At 40.6% G+C, this 14722-nt stretch overlaps 1 protein-coding gene across 1 annotated transcript; it reads right to left on the bottom strand.

Annotated features, from left to right (window-relative positions):
* Window positions 1-8364: 8364 nt before the first annotated feature.
* Window positions 8365-13870, bottom strand: CENPM (centromere protein M). The gene is made up of 6 exons (XM_060777141.2): window positions 13563-13870; window positions 12055-12134; window positions 11731-11829; window positions 10619-10698; window positions 10078-10169; window positions 8365-9140 (listed from the first exon to the last, which is right to left on the bottom strand). Exons 1-6 carry the CDS (start codon window positions 13617-13619, stop codon window positions 9000-9002), a joined length of 549 nt encoding a protein of 182 aa, XP_060633124.2. The 5' UTR covers window positions 13620-13870; the 3' UTR covers window positions 8365-8999.
* Between the last annotated feature and the right edge of the window lie 852 nt (window positions 13871-14722).

Genomic DNA, 14722 nt, shown 5'->3' with positions numbered 1-14722 from the left:
CCTGAGGGGGGATTCAGGGTGGCCTCACAGCAAACACCATTCGGTGCCATCATAATGATAAGAACAATCAACAATTTCATTCAAACAAAACATTAAATAAACAGTTGTTAAAACACGCCAATTAAAATCTGGGTCCAGGTCAATTCATTGTCACTTTGAAATTGCTTATGTCTTCTTCATACAAGCCGCTGTTCAATGGTCAAATGCAAGGTTCCACAGCCAAGTCTTGAGTTTCCTTCTAAAGGACAGGAGGGAGGTGGCCAGTTTGATGTTTTTGGGAAGGGAATTTCACAGTTGGGGAGCCACTGTTAAAAAGGCCCTGTCTCTTGTCTCGTTATGGCTGATAGGGGAGATAATATCAAGATCTATCCTTTGTTGAGACAGAATAGTACGTTTTTATTTTCAGCTGAGACCCTGGCGTGGAATTTCTTCCAAAAGCAAACCAGAGTGAAGATAAAGGTATTGACTTTCCCTTTTATACATCTTTAAATACAGGCAAATTAGAAACATGCTCCTACATACATTAACATCATCACTATGTCACTTTAGCATCATAGAAATATCAAATTCTACATATATGGGAGCATTTTTTTTCTAGCTAAGGAACAGCTTACAGCAAGTAACAGATACTAGAGTTCAGCTACAGAGATCCATTAAGAGGACTACTTTTGACCTGTCTGGGGGGTGGGGGGGAGAGAGTGAGACCTTCTTCTTACCTAAAGTCCATAGTTGTACCAAGCCGTTCCTATCTCCCCCTGGAATGGTCACCACCCTCTCGCCTGTGCCTTGGACACAGATCTCCTTCACAGTCCTTTTGTCTGGTCAGCTCAGCTTTCTAATACAGAGAGAATCTGATTTTTCTACATTTCAGTGCTTCTAATGTGCATACAAAATCTATATTTACTAATACCTCCACATCAATTCAATTATTCTCTTCTAGGTTGGACTACTAATAGGATTCGGACCTGGATGCAGAACACATCCTTCTTCAGACACACTACACATCTTGTGTCTTTTCATCTAGTTGTTTGTTAGACCAGACATAGTCAAAAGAGACTTACATTTACTGGCATTCTGGGCTAAATAAAATGAATGCTGGGGTATTGGGCACAATGAGCTGTTGGGTGGATATCTGGAAAATATACATACACTTCCACTGGAAAGAATGGATAGGATAGTGCTGTACACATAATTGTGGGCAGTTGGTACTGGAGAAGGAAGCATAATTGAACCTGATGTTACTCCTTTACCACACAAAAACAGGGCCGGTCAGCAGAATGAGGCAGTTGCATTAGACAACCCATGCTGAGGGACAAGAAGCATTATTAAAAATATATTATTGCCCACAAAGTGTTCCTTCTTGTTTACCACCACCAAATTTCTGGAATGATGCTATCCAACTGCTTAATGCAGGTGCCGATTTTAGTCTGTTACACTTAATGGGTGGGCTATCGCGGGTCACACTTGAGCAGACATGGGCAAGCTTCGGCCCTCCTGGTGTTTTGGACTTCAACTCCCACAATTCCTAACAACCTCAGGCCCCTTCCTTTCCCCCCTCAGCCACTTAATATGCTGGGAGACCAGAGTTCAAATTCCCACTCAACCATGGAAATCCATTGGGTGACCTTGGGTGAGTCACACTCTTTTAGACTCAGAGGAAGGCAAAGGCAAATCCCCAATGAAAAAATGCTGCCACAAAGACACCATGATAGGGTCACCATGAGTCAGAAATGACTTGAAGGCACACAACAGCAGCAACAACAAACTTGTCCTTCGTCTCAGACTCTGAAGATTCTTAGGGTAGCCTTGCACGCACACTGTTGTATTTGCAGGCAATGCTCGGACCACAGAATGAGTGCAGCCCCCTGGGGTATTGTGTTTACAGAGATATGGGAGGACAGGACACACATGATTTGACTCAGATTGGATGGAATCGGTGAGGCAGAGGGGAGATGGGGATTTTGTTTGAGGTTTCATTTCCTTGCCCTCACCTTCATAATAGAGGTGCTGCCTGCAGGATCTGTGTCCTTAATGCTGAATTGCATGTTATTTGTGAGTTGCATTCACCATAAATTGTACTAATTAAACACGATTGCAACAGCATCTAATGCCCTTTCTTCTGTGTGACAATGGAACTCCTAGTCCAGGAAAACACACATGTATGCCTGTAAATGTGTGTGTGTGCACGCACACACACATTTCCTTTCTTATAACACGTTTCTAGTATAGCCACTGATTATTTTGTTTGAGCTCCCATTTAAAATTCAGCATGCCGAACCTGAAAGAACAGAACCCATTGGAATAAGCTTTCATCCTCCAGCAAGTTCAATGCACAGAGCATTGCCTGTGTCTAGGATTTTTCATCTTCAAAGCACTGCATGGACATTGGCTAATTAATCTTCCCTGCACTCTTGGGAAAGGAGTGACTAAGTAGTGTGTTATTATGGTGAGCAGCATAAAAAATCAAAGGAATTAAGAGATGAGGAAAGACACGGTCTGGCAGAGTAGGTCATGTTTGTTCCTCATGCGCAATCACCTCTGGCTAATGTGCAGAATTATTCTCCACATATTGTTCTCCAGGGCTCTTGTCGACTCGTGTTTTAAACAGCTTTAGTAACACGATTTCCATCCTGCTCCCTTAGGATGTGCTTCCCCAGCCAGCTGTATATCTCCCTGAGAGAAATGCTGGCTCCTGCTAAGATCAGCATTTGCTCATTTTGATGTATTATTGCTTGGCAAGCTTTGATTGTACAGCCTGTTTGAGTATTAGAAGAACAGCATGGAAAAGTTACTTTTTTAGACTACAATCTCCAGGAGGTATTATGCTTTCTGGGGAACTTCTGTAGCCAAAATGTTGTTTTTCTAAGCTCTGTTCAGTAGTCATGTCAAGAATCATCGGATTGGTCCTCTCACCTCAGGATGTCACTGACAACTTGCAGGAAATGTGGCAAGCAGAAACCAACCTTTCTGGTTGAAGAAACAGAATATATCAGACAAGAAAACTGTTGCACTAAGCATATTTCAGGCAAGTCCAAGGCAGAAGACACAATAACATTGCACCCAGGCAAGAGGAAAAAGAACAGAATAACTTTACTCTTATCAGTAGAGTTAAAACATAAACTTGCAATGGTACAAACAGTGCAACAAACTTACAGTCTTTGTAAGCAATACAGAATAAGGCTTCTTCATCTTCATCCAAATGAGAGAGCAGTAGAAATGGTTGAGCAAAATGCCCGAGTAAAGCCTCCTCAGAGCAAAAGTTGAACTGTATTCAAAAAACCATACAGTTATACCCCACGGGGTATGATCCAAACTTACTAGTTGACCTACATTAGCAGCTGCACATTATAATTAACAGCATAAGATTTTCTTTAACACACATACATATTTGATCCTGTTACAACTTACTGTAACAAAAACTTGTTTACAGATGTGTCAAAAGTAGCTAGGTGGATAAAGTGAAATGTTAGACTTTCTTGTTGTTTCCATTTGGATGGAGTTATTGTCTTGGGCCATTGTAGAGAAATTGAGTGGAATTTTTCTCCCTGATAAATTCAGAATTGAAAGAGAAAGAATAACCTATTTCTGGTCTCTTGGTATTAACCATGACTTATTAGCCTGTTAGGATAGTGCTGAAAGCAGAAAGAAACCTGTAGTTTTAAACATCTGTTTTAGATATAAATGGTGCAGACATAATAGCTATTAAATACTTTATTAAGAGATTTCGATTTAAAAAAAATCTGTTTCATGGATAAGACACATTTCAACGACATTTGCAGTATTAGGAAGCTTAGCCTAAAGCAATCAGCTTTTAGTAAAGACCTTACCACCATCTTCTGGTTCTGGTGAGAACTGCAAGGCATCGGAGAGGCAAACAAGTATGGCCAATCCGCTGTATGGCCCATTTTGCCTTGCCTGTCCATTCGGCCTGATAGATAATATTTTTCCCTCTCAGTGTAGCTGTGCATATGTACTTTGCAGCATGAACTCACAGAAAGCACACTCTGTGCATTTGGTGAAGTAGGCACTAGTATACAAAAATGTGTTGTGGCACATGTTATCTTTTGTCACAGAAATGTGCTTTTTTGTAGTGGAAGGGATAAATCTATCTTCCTAGTTCCTTGTAACTGATTCTAATTCCTTTAAGAAGTGCTGTTACAACAATAAATTGGGTGGTGGTGGCACCTCGGTTTATAGATGAGAACAGTTTTAATAAAGGGTTGCTGTGAGTTTTCTGGGCTATATGGCCATGTTCCAGAAGCATTCTTTCCTGACGTTTTGCCCACATCTATGTCAGCCATCCTCAAAGGTTGTGAGGTCTGTTGGAAGCTAGGCAAGTGGGGTTTATATATCTATGGAACATCCAGGGTGGGAGAAAGAACTTGTCTGATAGAGACATGTGTGAATGTTGTAATTGGCCACCTTTTCACACCTGCCTAAAATAGAAGAGTTCTTTCCTCCACCCTAGACATTCCACAGATATATAAACCTCACTTGCCCAGTTTCCAGCAGACCTCATAATCTCTGGGGATGCCTGCCACAGATGTAGGTGAAACTTCAGGAGAGAATGCTTCTGGAACATAGCCATACATCCCAGAAAACTCACAGCAACCCAGTGATTCCAACCATGAAAGACTTTGACAACAGTTTTAAAAGCTGTTTCATTAGTCCAATGTTTAATTCTTCCTTTCAAGCTGCTGTTAAGTAAATCCCTTCAGCTTAAAAATAAGAGAACTGCTTGGTGGAGGTATTCATACTATCCTTGCCACGTAACCTTGAGTCGTCTTCAGGATGATATGGGCGGGATAGAAATAGTGTAAATAAATAAATAAATAAATAACCACCTTCATAGTAAGTGAGCTTAAACATGGATTGCCAAGAGGAACTTGTGTGGTTACTGCTGAAGCCAGCAGGGTCCTAATGGATGCATGTGCAGCTGTGTCTAGCCACTAAGCACCCTTCCTCACTCTCTTTGGTTTTCAGGTTATCATTCCCTGAAGCCAAGACGACATTTACCATTTACGTGACAGTTGTGACTGCTGTGTCTTAATTGAAAGTGGTAAAGATGGCAGGGTTCTGCTAGCAGGGTTTGTTTCTGCCAGCTTCCTGCTGAGCCCAGCTGGTAACCTCATTCCTGTCAGACAATTTATGCAGACTGCAGTTGCTAACCCGTGGATATACGCTAAAGAGACTTGCTTCCATCTGTATTGTAGTGTGTGAGAAACATCCCTAAGGGCCTTTGGCTTGCTGCTCAAAACTTCCTATTTTAGATTACACCCTTCTTTCTTGTCACTCTCTTCGGTGTTGTTATCCCTGAATGTCTTTCATTGGGAGATCTTAAGTGGAATTTAACATACAAAATAAAGTGACAGCCATGTGGCAAACCAGAAAAATTCCAAAAGCCCATGCAGTGTACCACATTTATTGGGATACTGCAAAGGTCATCTTCCCAAAAAGTTACAATATAATTTGAAACAGGGATTACTATTAATTTTGCCATATTTGATGGTGATAACAACAGAGGCCTCTTATGTAGGTTTCAGGGTTAAAGCACCAAAGTATTCGAGGGCACACTGATTAATTTGATGAACAATTTGTGTATGAAGTGAAATGCAGTTAATATTGATTCGGAGACTGATGCAGCTGTGACATGATCTAACACAATGGTTCTCAACCTTCCTCATGCCGCGACCCCTTAATACAGGGTTAGTCAAAATGCATAGGCCAATAAGCCATTCAATTGAATGGCTTATTGGCCTATGCATTTTGACTAACCCTGTACAGTTCCTCATGTTGTGGTCACCCTCAACCATAAAATTATTTTCTTTGCTACTTCATAAATGTAATTTTGCTACTGCTATGAATCGTCATGTAAATATCTGATATGCAGGATGTATATTCATTCACTGGACCAAATTTGGCACAAATACCTAACATGCCCAAATTTGAATACTGGTGGTGTTGCGGGGGGATTGATTTTGTCATTTGGGAGTTACAGTTGCTGGGATTTATAGTTAACCTACAATTAAAGAGCATTCTGAACTCCACCAACGATGGAATTGAACCAAGTTTGGCACACAGAACTCCCAATACCAACAGAAAATACTGGAAGGGTTTGGTGGTCACTGACCTTGAGTTTTGGAGTTGTAGTTCACATACATCCATAGAGCACTGTGGACTCAAACAATGATGGATCTGGACCAAAAGTGGCATAAATACTCAATATGCCCAAATGTGAACACTGGCAGAGTTTGGGGAAAATAGACCTTGGCTTTTGGGAGTTGTAGTTGCTGGGATTTATAGTTCACCTACAATCAAAGAGCATTCTGAACACCACCAACAATAGAATTGGGCCAAACTTCCCACACAGAACCTCCATAACCAACAGAAAATACAATTTTCTGATGGTATTTGGCAACCCCTCTGACACCCCCTTGTGACCCTCACATTGGTCCCGACCCCCAGGTTGAGAAACACTGATCTAACATATAATTGTAGAGACTTTTCAATTTGTACATCTTGAAGCTGTGGACAATCGAATCCATGTATACTTCCAATTCAGCATTTGGTTTACTGTGATTACTGAATTTAGTCATGGCTGCAGAGAATCCATTGAACGTCTTAATTTTCAAAACATGCTATTCTTTTAGGGGCTTGTCAGGTTAAACCTGGGGGGGGGGGGGGGAGAGAGAGAGAGGGAGAGGGAGAGGGAGAGGGAGAGAGTTCTGATCATCTTCAACAGCCAGAAGGTGGTGCTGGTGGACTTGCTTGTACTGCTGTAATTTTTGGATTCTGACTAACCATATATTCAAGCATCTCCACATTTTGAAGAATTGGAATAGCCCCTGGGAATCTGTGGCAGCCCAGATACTGAGTATAGAAAAGACAGTTATTGTCAGGGAAACAATGTGATCTGGATTGAGATTCCCAATGTCCCTGGACCAGGTTTGGAAGGTCTTCCTACCTTGGACAAAGGTGGCAAGAAGTATCCTTTTAGGATGGCTATGCTATGTACAATGTGAATGAATTGTTTATTGTACCAGCCATAGGCTATGACATCAAATAATATGCAACCTTTAAAAGTACAATAAGCATGTTTTAATATAAACATTAAAACTTATTCCATACTGACCCTTTGAAATTACAGTAGCAGTGACATGATAACAGTAACAATGTCTCATTTGTATCATCTCAAACTCTCTCCATTGCCATTTCTAGCCTTTGCTGTGGACTTTACTATTTAGCTCGGATTTTTTGGGTTGTGACTGCAAAAGTGACAACCTTTAATATAATATTCTTGGAATGATCCACCAAGCCACAGATAACTGCTGACTGTTGCCATGCTGCCCTTTCTTAATGTACAATGTTATTTGGGGGGGGGGGGGGGATAATGAAAGCTGCATCTACACTATAGAATTAATGCAGTCTCATGCCACTGTAATTGCCATGGCTCCATACGATGGAATCATGAGATTTGTAGTTTAGTGGGGCATCAGCAGTCTTTGGCAGAGATAGCTAAATTCTATAGAACTATAATTCCCATTATTCCACAGAATTGAGGCAGGGTAGTTACACCTTAAGATGCACCTTAAGCCTAGTAAAGTTCAAATTAGGTCATGGCAAGGATTCCCAAACTTTGGGGCTTATTTGGAGAATACCATTAGTGCAAGAACTTAAAAGAAAAAGTGAGAAAGAAGCAAGAACACACATGCATAACCAAAGAAAGAAACAATCGGGGGGGGGGGGGGGGGAGGAGGATAGCAAACACATATTTTCCCCATTCATGGAGTGACTTTGTTATTCTTTTACCTAATGGATGGGAAACTGCTAAAAAAGAAGTCAACTTCTCTGCCATCAGAAGCTATTATTTTAAATATCACAAGATGATCATTAATACACATATTAATATACATGTTACATAATTTATTTTCTTAGGAATTAGCCTAAAAGGCAATCCTAACATTCCCCTAAGTTGTTATTCAAACTAAAAATTTAAGATGTACCAGTAATAAAGACTCAGACAACTTTATCTCATTGTGAAAAATATTTGTAGTCAAATTCATACAACTAGATTTGCAGGATTAAAGGAATTGAATATGCCCACTATAGCACAACAAAAGGCTGCAAACTTGTGTTGCCGTTAATCCATACTGCAGTTGCGTTCAAGAATGTAAGTTCTGCTTTCTCTCGTCGCTAAATTTATTATTTATTTATTTACATCATTTTTATCCCACCCATTTCAGCCTGAAGTTGCCTTTACGCCTCAGGGCGGCGTAAAGCTGAAACAATCTTTCAAGGTACCCATAACCCAAGATACCAATCTTTAATTTTAAGATGTCAAGAAGGAAAATAAACCACTGAGCATAGTATGAAAATATTTGCTACTTTATTTTGTAGACATATTTTAAATAACAGAGAACAGATTTATTACTCAGATGGGATGGTTGAATCTCCATAAAAAACACACTAATGACATTTTGTGCTCTAGGGTTGTTGAAATTTTATGCTCTATTTGTTATAATTAGAACCCTGTTTTAATCAGCAAAGCATCATTATTAGCGTCTACTAGATTCCTACCATATTGTGACGTACAGGTTTGTGAATAGCTTCTTCCCCTTTGCACTAGTTGCAATTCTGGGATTAAAGGGCTTGCCACATCTATTCTAGGAAAACAACATCTTTAAATTTGCTTGCATTATAGCTGTCTACCTATCTTCTATTTCGCTGTAAACCAGAATACTTTTTTTTCTGAACACATAATACTGGAGATTTCCTACGAGGATAAACATACATGTGGGTGAACAAAATACTAAACTAGAAAGCCAATAATATGGGTGATAACTGATTTCTTTGAAACTATCTAATTTCCATTTCTAATGTTCCTGACCCATATTAAGATCATTATTTAAACTTTATATTTGAAACATGTATGTTTGTTCAATGTTTCATGTTCCTCCTTTAAATGGTTTATGTGTGCTTCTGTTAACTTGAAAATCTATTTAGGCCATGAAACTGGAGTCATCAATCGAGTTTTTCATTAAGGAACTGAAGGAGAGGGCAGACACCCCTGGCACATGACCACTGCATATTTGCAACATCCGGAAAAGCCTTTGTGCTGTGGCAATTCTGATCTTCTCACACTGGGAAAATAAAAAAAGAAACACAAACATTCCAACGGACTGAAGGAAGATACACAGAAATATTGCCTTACATAAAAAGAAAAGCAGCCAGTATCAATTCTGCTTGCTTTACAGAACTGGAGGAGACCAAGCAGGCTTTTAGATAAAGCTTCAAAGACAGGGTCACTCCACATCAGCCCTAGCTTATTACAGTCCAGTCTCACCATCTAACAAAAGCAGAGGGCAGATACTACTTCAATATACCTGAAAGGTAATATTGCTGGAATATCCCATGAAAGCAAGTAGTTATTGCTTCTCCTCGCTTCCAAAACTAGGAGCAAAGATTGTTCAATTACTGCTGCCAAGCTATCTACAGCAAACCAGGAAACTCTTCCTGAAAGCAAGCATTGCAGGAGGCATCCATCTGCAAGCTGTGCAGGGCAAAACATGGTCTTAACAAATCTAATTTTAAGTTTAAAAAATACAGGTATGGCTGATCAAAAACGGTGGTTTCTTGGTGAAAGGTGTAACAAACACAGAGGCTTTGCCACCTTTTAAAAATCATCCTTGCTCACGAGTCTGCAAACTACAGCCACGTGCTACCCCAAAAATATTCAAATTATCTTATACCTTTTGCAAAGGTAGTTGATTGTTTCTCTGACAGACAACTGGCCAGGGACAGCAAGGAAATAAAGTGTCTTTAATCACTGAAAGCATATAACTGATAAGTTAGCCCCAAGGGGGAAAGTATCTCAGACCTTTTTTAATTCATCCAAACTGATACTTCCATTTGCTTATTAAAAAGTTGTACCAGAGGGCATAACAGTTGAGAACAGAAACAAGATGCATGCTAGTAAAGATAAGATACAATATGATTCACTGAAGCTGTTGGGATTTTTAAAGTTTTACTAACTCATGCTACATATAGTTTTAAAACAACATTTTAAAGGATCCTTACTTCCAGCTCACAAAACAGAACAGGACTACAGTAGCGATCTGCCAGCTTCAAGACAGCATTTGTATCCACACTGATTTGGTTCATTCTACCAACTACAAAAAGAGGAACAAAAAAAGAAAACCTGTTCAGATTTGCAACTTATTTTTTCCTGATACAATAACAATGTTCTTTTGGATTGCATCTTAATTTTTTATTTGCTGAGCCTTCCAATACTTTTAATTTTATGTAAGGAAAGCACAATAATTTCCCAAGACCTCTGCTGACTATTGTTTAAGTGAAAACAAGACCAAACAGTGTACTCTTCTGTGTGATTGATAGTACTCCAAAACAAAGCCTGGTCACAAGGCAATCCCCAAGTAGAGCAGGAGTGCAGTCATAAATTGGAAGAGTGGGAAGGAAGAAGCCGGTCCAAAAGCACCATTCAAGTGAAGGTGAAATACTTGCTGTAGAGCAGAATTATTGACTTTCCTTTTAAAGGCACTGACCATTGAAAAACACCTAAAGAATAATGTGTGAAACAGGAAAGATGTCTCATACATACCACCTGTGGCCAGAAAGCACACTTTTCCGAGGAAAAAATTGGCATCAATATGTATCAGCGATGCTTCGATTTCTTTAAAACTGATGAAAGAGGATATAAAATAATAAAATTAGTTATAAAGGAGAATTTGGAGTGATCTCCTTGGAGAGATCTAGTACTTTCACTATAGAAGGCTATCAAATATCATACAGAGTGAGAGAGAGAAAGGCAAGAGAATCTGCTCAATAGATTTACATACAAATTTATTGTGGAGTTAGGAATTATGAATTCAATAAGAGCATAATACCTAAGCCAACCCTATTTTTATTAGAAAAGCATAACGTCCGTGACTTTGGGCCCTTCCACACAGCCATATAACCCAGAATATCAAACAGAAAATCCCACAATATCTCCTTTGAACTGGGTTATATGAGTCCACATTGCCATATATTCCATTTCAAAGCTGAAAATGTAGGATTTTATTCAGCTGTGTGGAAGGTGCCTACGCTGATCAAGATCATAAAACTGGAAGAGACCACAAGGGCTATTCAATCCAACCTCTGCCCTGCAGGAACACAATCAAAGTACCTAACTATTTTTTCAGATGCATCAAAAGATATCACTTGCTAAGGTACTGCCTGATTGAAGATGCTTTGCTTGCGCTATTCTTATTCAGATACAGTACTAGATCCCATTGATAATAGTGGGTGTAATAGGAAGGATACCTTTCCACATGCTGCTTTGGTATGTTTGGTATGAAAACTATTTCAACTTCTAGTTAGGCTAATTAATAACATGGAATGCAAAAATAATGTAAGATCGCATATTATTGGGTTCTGAAATAATTGAAAATCAAAATAAAACAGCGGTATCATATGACCAGCATTTTATTAGTAAAATTGTATAAGAAATGTCCACACTGCTGTTCTCTTCTCTAGTGGATTTTCTCAGAGTGCATTACGGGACATATTAAGTTGCCTGACATATTCTATGGGATTCACAGCTATATAGGCACCTGAGCCTGGATATTCTTTGCCAAATACTCCAGTTACAATGGCCTTAACTTTACAAACAAAAACAAATATATATACCTCCCTTCCTTAAAGGTGGTGGTTGTTATTTTTTGCACATACCTGTGTTTGTTCTGAATGTCAATGATAAAGACAATCAGGTCAATTCGGGGTCGAATGTGATCTCTCTCCGCAGGTAAAGGGAGAAAGGTTGTCAAGTGACTGAAAGAAAAAAAAGGTGATATGTTTCATCAATGTTGAGGTCAGAAGCCTTCTCTCATGTTAGGGAACTGCACTTTACCACAGAACACATCCATTTCATAGAATAAGACATTCATTACTTTAGAATGGCCATGACTTTCAGAAACACACAACGGGTGTGAAAGTTAAAGCTGTTACCTTTCAAACAACTTAAACAAAAGAAGTTTATCCATTTCTGCCACTTACATGTTTACTTTTAAATCTTGTTTTTCCTTAAGAATTGTCTCTGCTAACTGCTGCTGGAAAACAGTATTTGTTCCCACTAGCTATAAAAAAGACAGAAAACAATTAAGAATACACAACAAAAAGCATTCGCTCTTTCTCGCTATTCTCTACATTCCAGTGGTTCCCAACCAGTGGTCCATAAGAATCAGAAAAGTGGTCAGTGGGAGTCTTTCACAGAAAACCTGAGTTGACGCAGCATGCTTGTTGAGGAACAAGCCCTGCAGGCACCACTTTAACTATCATGGCTCGATGCTATGGGATTGGGAGTTTGATAAGGCACCAGCACTCTTTGACATAGAAGGCTAAAGAACTTGTAAAACTACAACTCTCACAATCCCATAACATTGAGTCAAGGCTGTTAAAGTGTTGTCAAACGGCACTGAATAAATAAAGAGTAATACTCAAAAAGCAGGGGAATTGGAGATAAGAATCAATCAGGGCCAGCAAACACTTCCCAACAAAAGATTTCTCCAGGCAGCAACTAGTCAGGTTTTGAAGGTGCAAGGCCATTAAATGCTAATCAAGGTGGCCATTTGCAACATACACATTTGTCTCAAGCAGATAAGAGTTCTTTTTCCCACCCTGGACATTCTACAGATATATAAACCTCACTTGTCTAGTTTCCAACAGACCCCTCAACCTCTGAGAATGCCTACCATAGATGTGGGCAAAACGTCAGGAGAGAATGCTTCTGGAACATGGCCATACAGCCCAGAAAACTCTCAGTAAACCAGTGATTTTGGCCATTAAAGCCTTTAACAACAAGCTGCATTAATTCTACAGTGTACATACACCCAATAAGTGGAAGCACCTTCTTTGGAGGCTTTTAAACAGAGGTTGGATGGCCATCTGTCAGGGGTACTTTGATTGTGCTTTTCCTGCATGGCAGGGGGTTGGACTAGATGATGGCCTATGTGTTCTCTTTCAACTTATAATTATGTGATTCTATATCTATTTGGATCATTTTACATTTTACATTTTTAACCAGTGCTATGAATTTAAATTCAGAATGCAGAAATTCAGAATACATATATTTTAATAAATTAAAATGCATAGTAACAATGATCAGGCATAATGCAAAAAACAAAACAAAACCCGTGTGTATTTGGCAGCTTTCTTTCATTTCATGGTTGAGCAGCAGATCTCTCCACTAAAATCAAGCCTGCGAGGAAGGAAGACATGGACCACAGCCATTATGTTTACCTCTTACTACTGTCCTGTCGGATGGCAATGACAGAACCAGTGAACCAATGAGAAAAAAGTCACAGAAGGTAACCACCAATTAGGAGAGCCGGAAGGCGGGCTCAAGGGCTGAACTATGATTCTAATAGGCTGAGACGAAGCCTCGCTTTTCTCAACCTAAAATACTTAAATCAGGAAGGAGTCGCCGAAAAGCCAAATGGAGGAGAGCGGGTGACACGGAGGAAGCTCCCCTTCGCGCTTTCTTTTACCTGTTCTCAAATACATACCAAAATTGTGGCGGTATTAAGCGTGGGCAACTTGTCAAAGGCGGCCAGGGTCGTCATGGCCACAAACGGGAAGCGCGCGCTCTCGGATTCCAAATTGCCGCCAACGTTGCGTCATGGTGACGTCACCGGGCAATCGTTGGGGGCGTGGCCACGGGAGACGGACGGGAGCCGGCTTGACTCATAATTCAACACTCCGCGAGCCTCGTTGGCTTCTAAGATCTGTTGTTGCTCAATAGAACCATAGAGCCTATTAAAGGCGTTAACTGCCACAGTGTGCGACGGTGGAATGTTGAGAGGGACGCATGCGCAGTTGCCTCCTTTTCAACCCCTTGCACGCGCAGTTCCCCCTCCCCCTTTTTTGTGGTGTTTTATGTAGGACGCCGTTGGGAGGAGGGAGGAGGGGGGTGACCGTTAGAAGAGGCACGTGCCCTGTGACGTCATTGCCTCCCGGGAAGGGGAGGGGGCGGGGCCCTTAATAAAAATCACATGATAGACCGTAGGTTCGAATCCGGGGAGAGGCGAATGAGCTCCCTCTATCAGCTCCAGCTCCTGCTCCTCATGCAGGGACATGAGAGAAGCCTCCCACAAGGATGATAAAAACATCAAATCATCCGGTTGTCCCCTGGGCAATGTCCTTGCAGACGGCTAATTCTCTCACACCAGAAACGACTTGCAGTTTCTCAAGTCGCTCCTGACATGACAAAAAACACAAAACAACAACACTGTAAATAAGGCGAGCTGTTTGCTGTGGTAATTGGCATGCCAGGGAGTGGTGAAATGCAAGAAGCATCTCTAGTTCTATTTCTTTTACAGCTGGTACCAAGGAGCCTGTGGAAGGGCTGGAGGAGCTTGAATAAGACGTGGGCGCCAGCTGCACCTGTACCTTGGGAAGTCTGATTTGGCCACGGTGGTCCACACTCTAGTTACATCCTGAATAGATTACTGCAACGTGCTCTACGTGGGGCTGCCTTTGAAGACTGTTCGGAAACGTCAGCTAATCAGCCGCCAGACTACTAACTGGGGCGACATACAGGGAGCATACCACCCCCCTGTTGTGCCAGCTTCACTGGCTGCCGGTGCACCTCTGAGCCTAATTCAAAGTGTTGGTTTTGACCTATAAAGCTCTATACAGTTCTGGCCCAGCTTACTTGTCTGAACGC

This window comes from Anolis sagrei, chromosome 5, assembly GCF_037176765.1.
Source record: "Anolis sagrei isolate rAnoSag1 chromosome 5, rAnoSag1.mat, whole genome shotgun sequence".
Lineage (NCBI taxonomy): Eukaryota > Metazoa > Chordata > Lepidosauria > Squamata > Dactyloidae > Anolis > Anolis sagrei.
This window is presented reverse-complemented; position numbering and strand designations above follow the sequence as displayed.

Coding starts and splice junctions, on each gene's coding strand:
- CENPM (XM_060777141.2), bottom strand. CDS start 13,619: ATGACGACCCTGGCCGCCTTTGACAAGTTGCCCACGCTTAATACCGCC. Junction 12,135..13,562: donor TTAATACCGCCACAATTTTG/GTATGTATTTGA, acceptor TCTTTTTTATAG/CTAGTGGGAACAAATACTGT. Junction 10,699..11,730: donor GACATTCAGAACAAACACAG/GTATGTGCAAAA, acceptor CTCTTTCATCAG/TTTTAAAGAAATCGAAGCAT.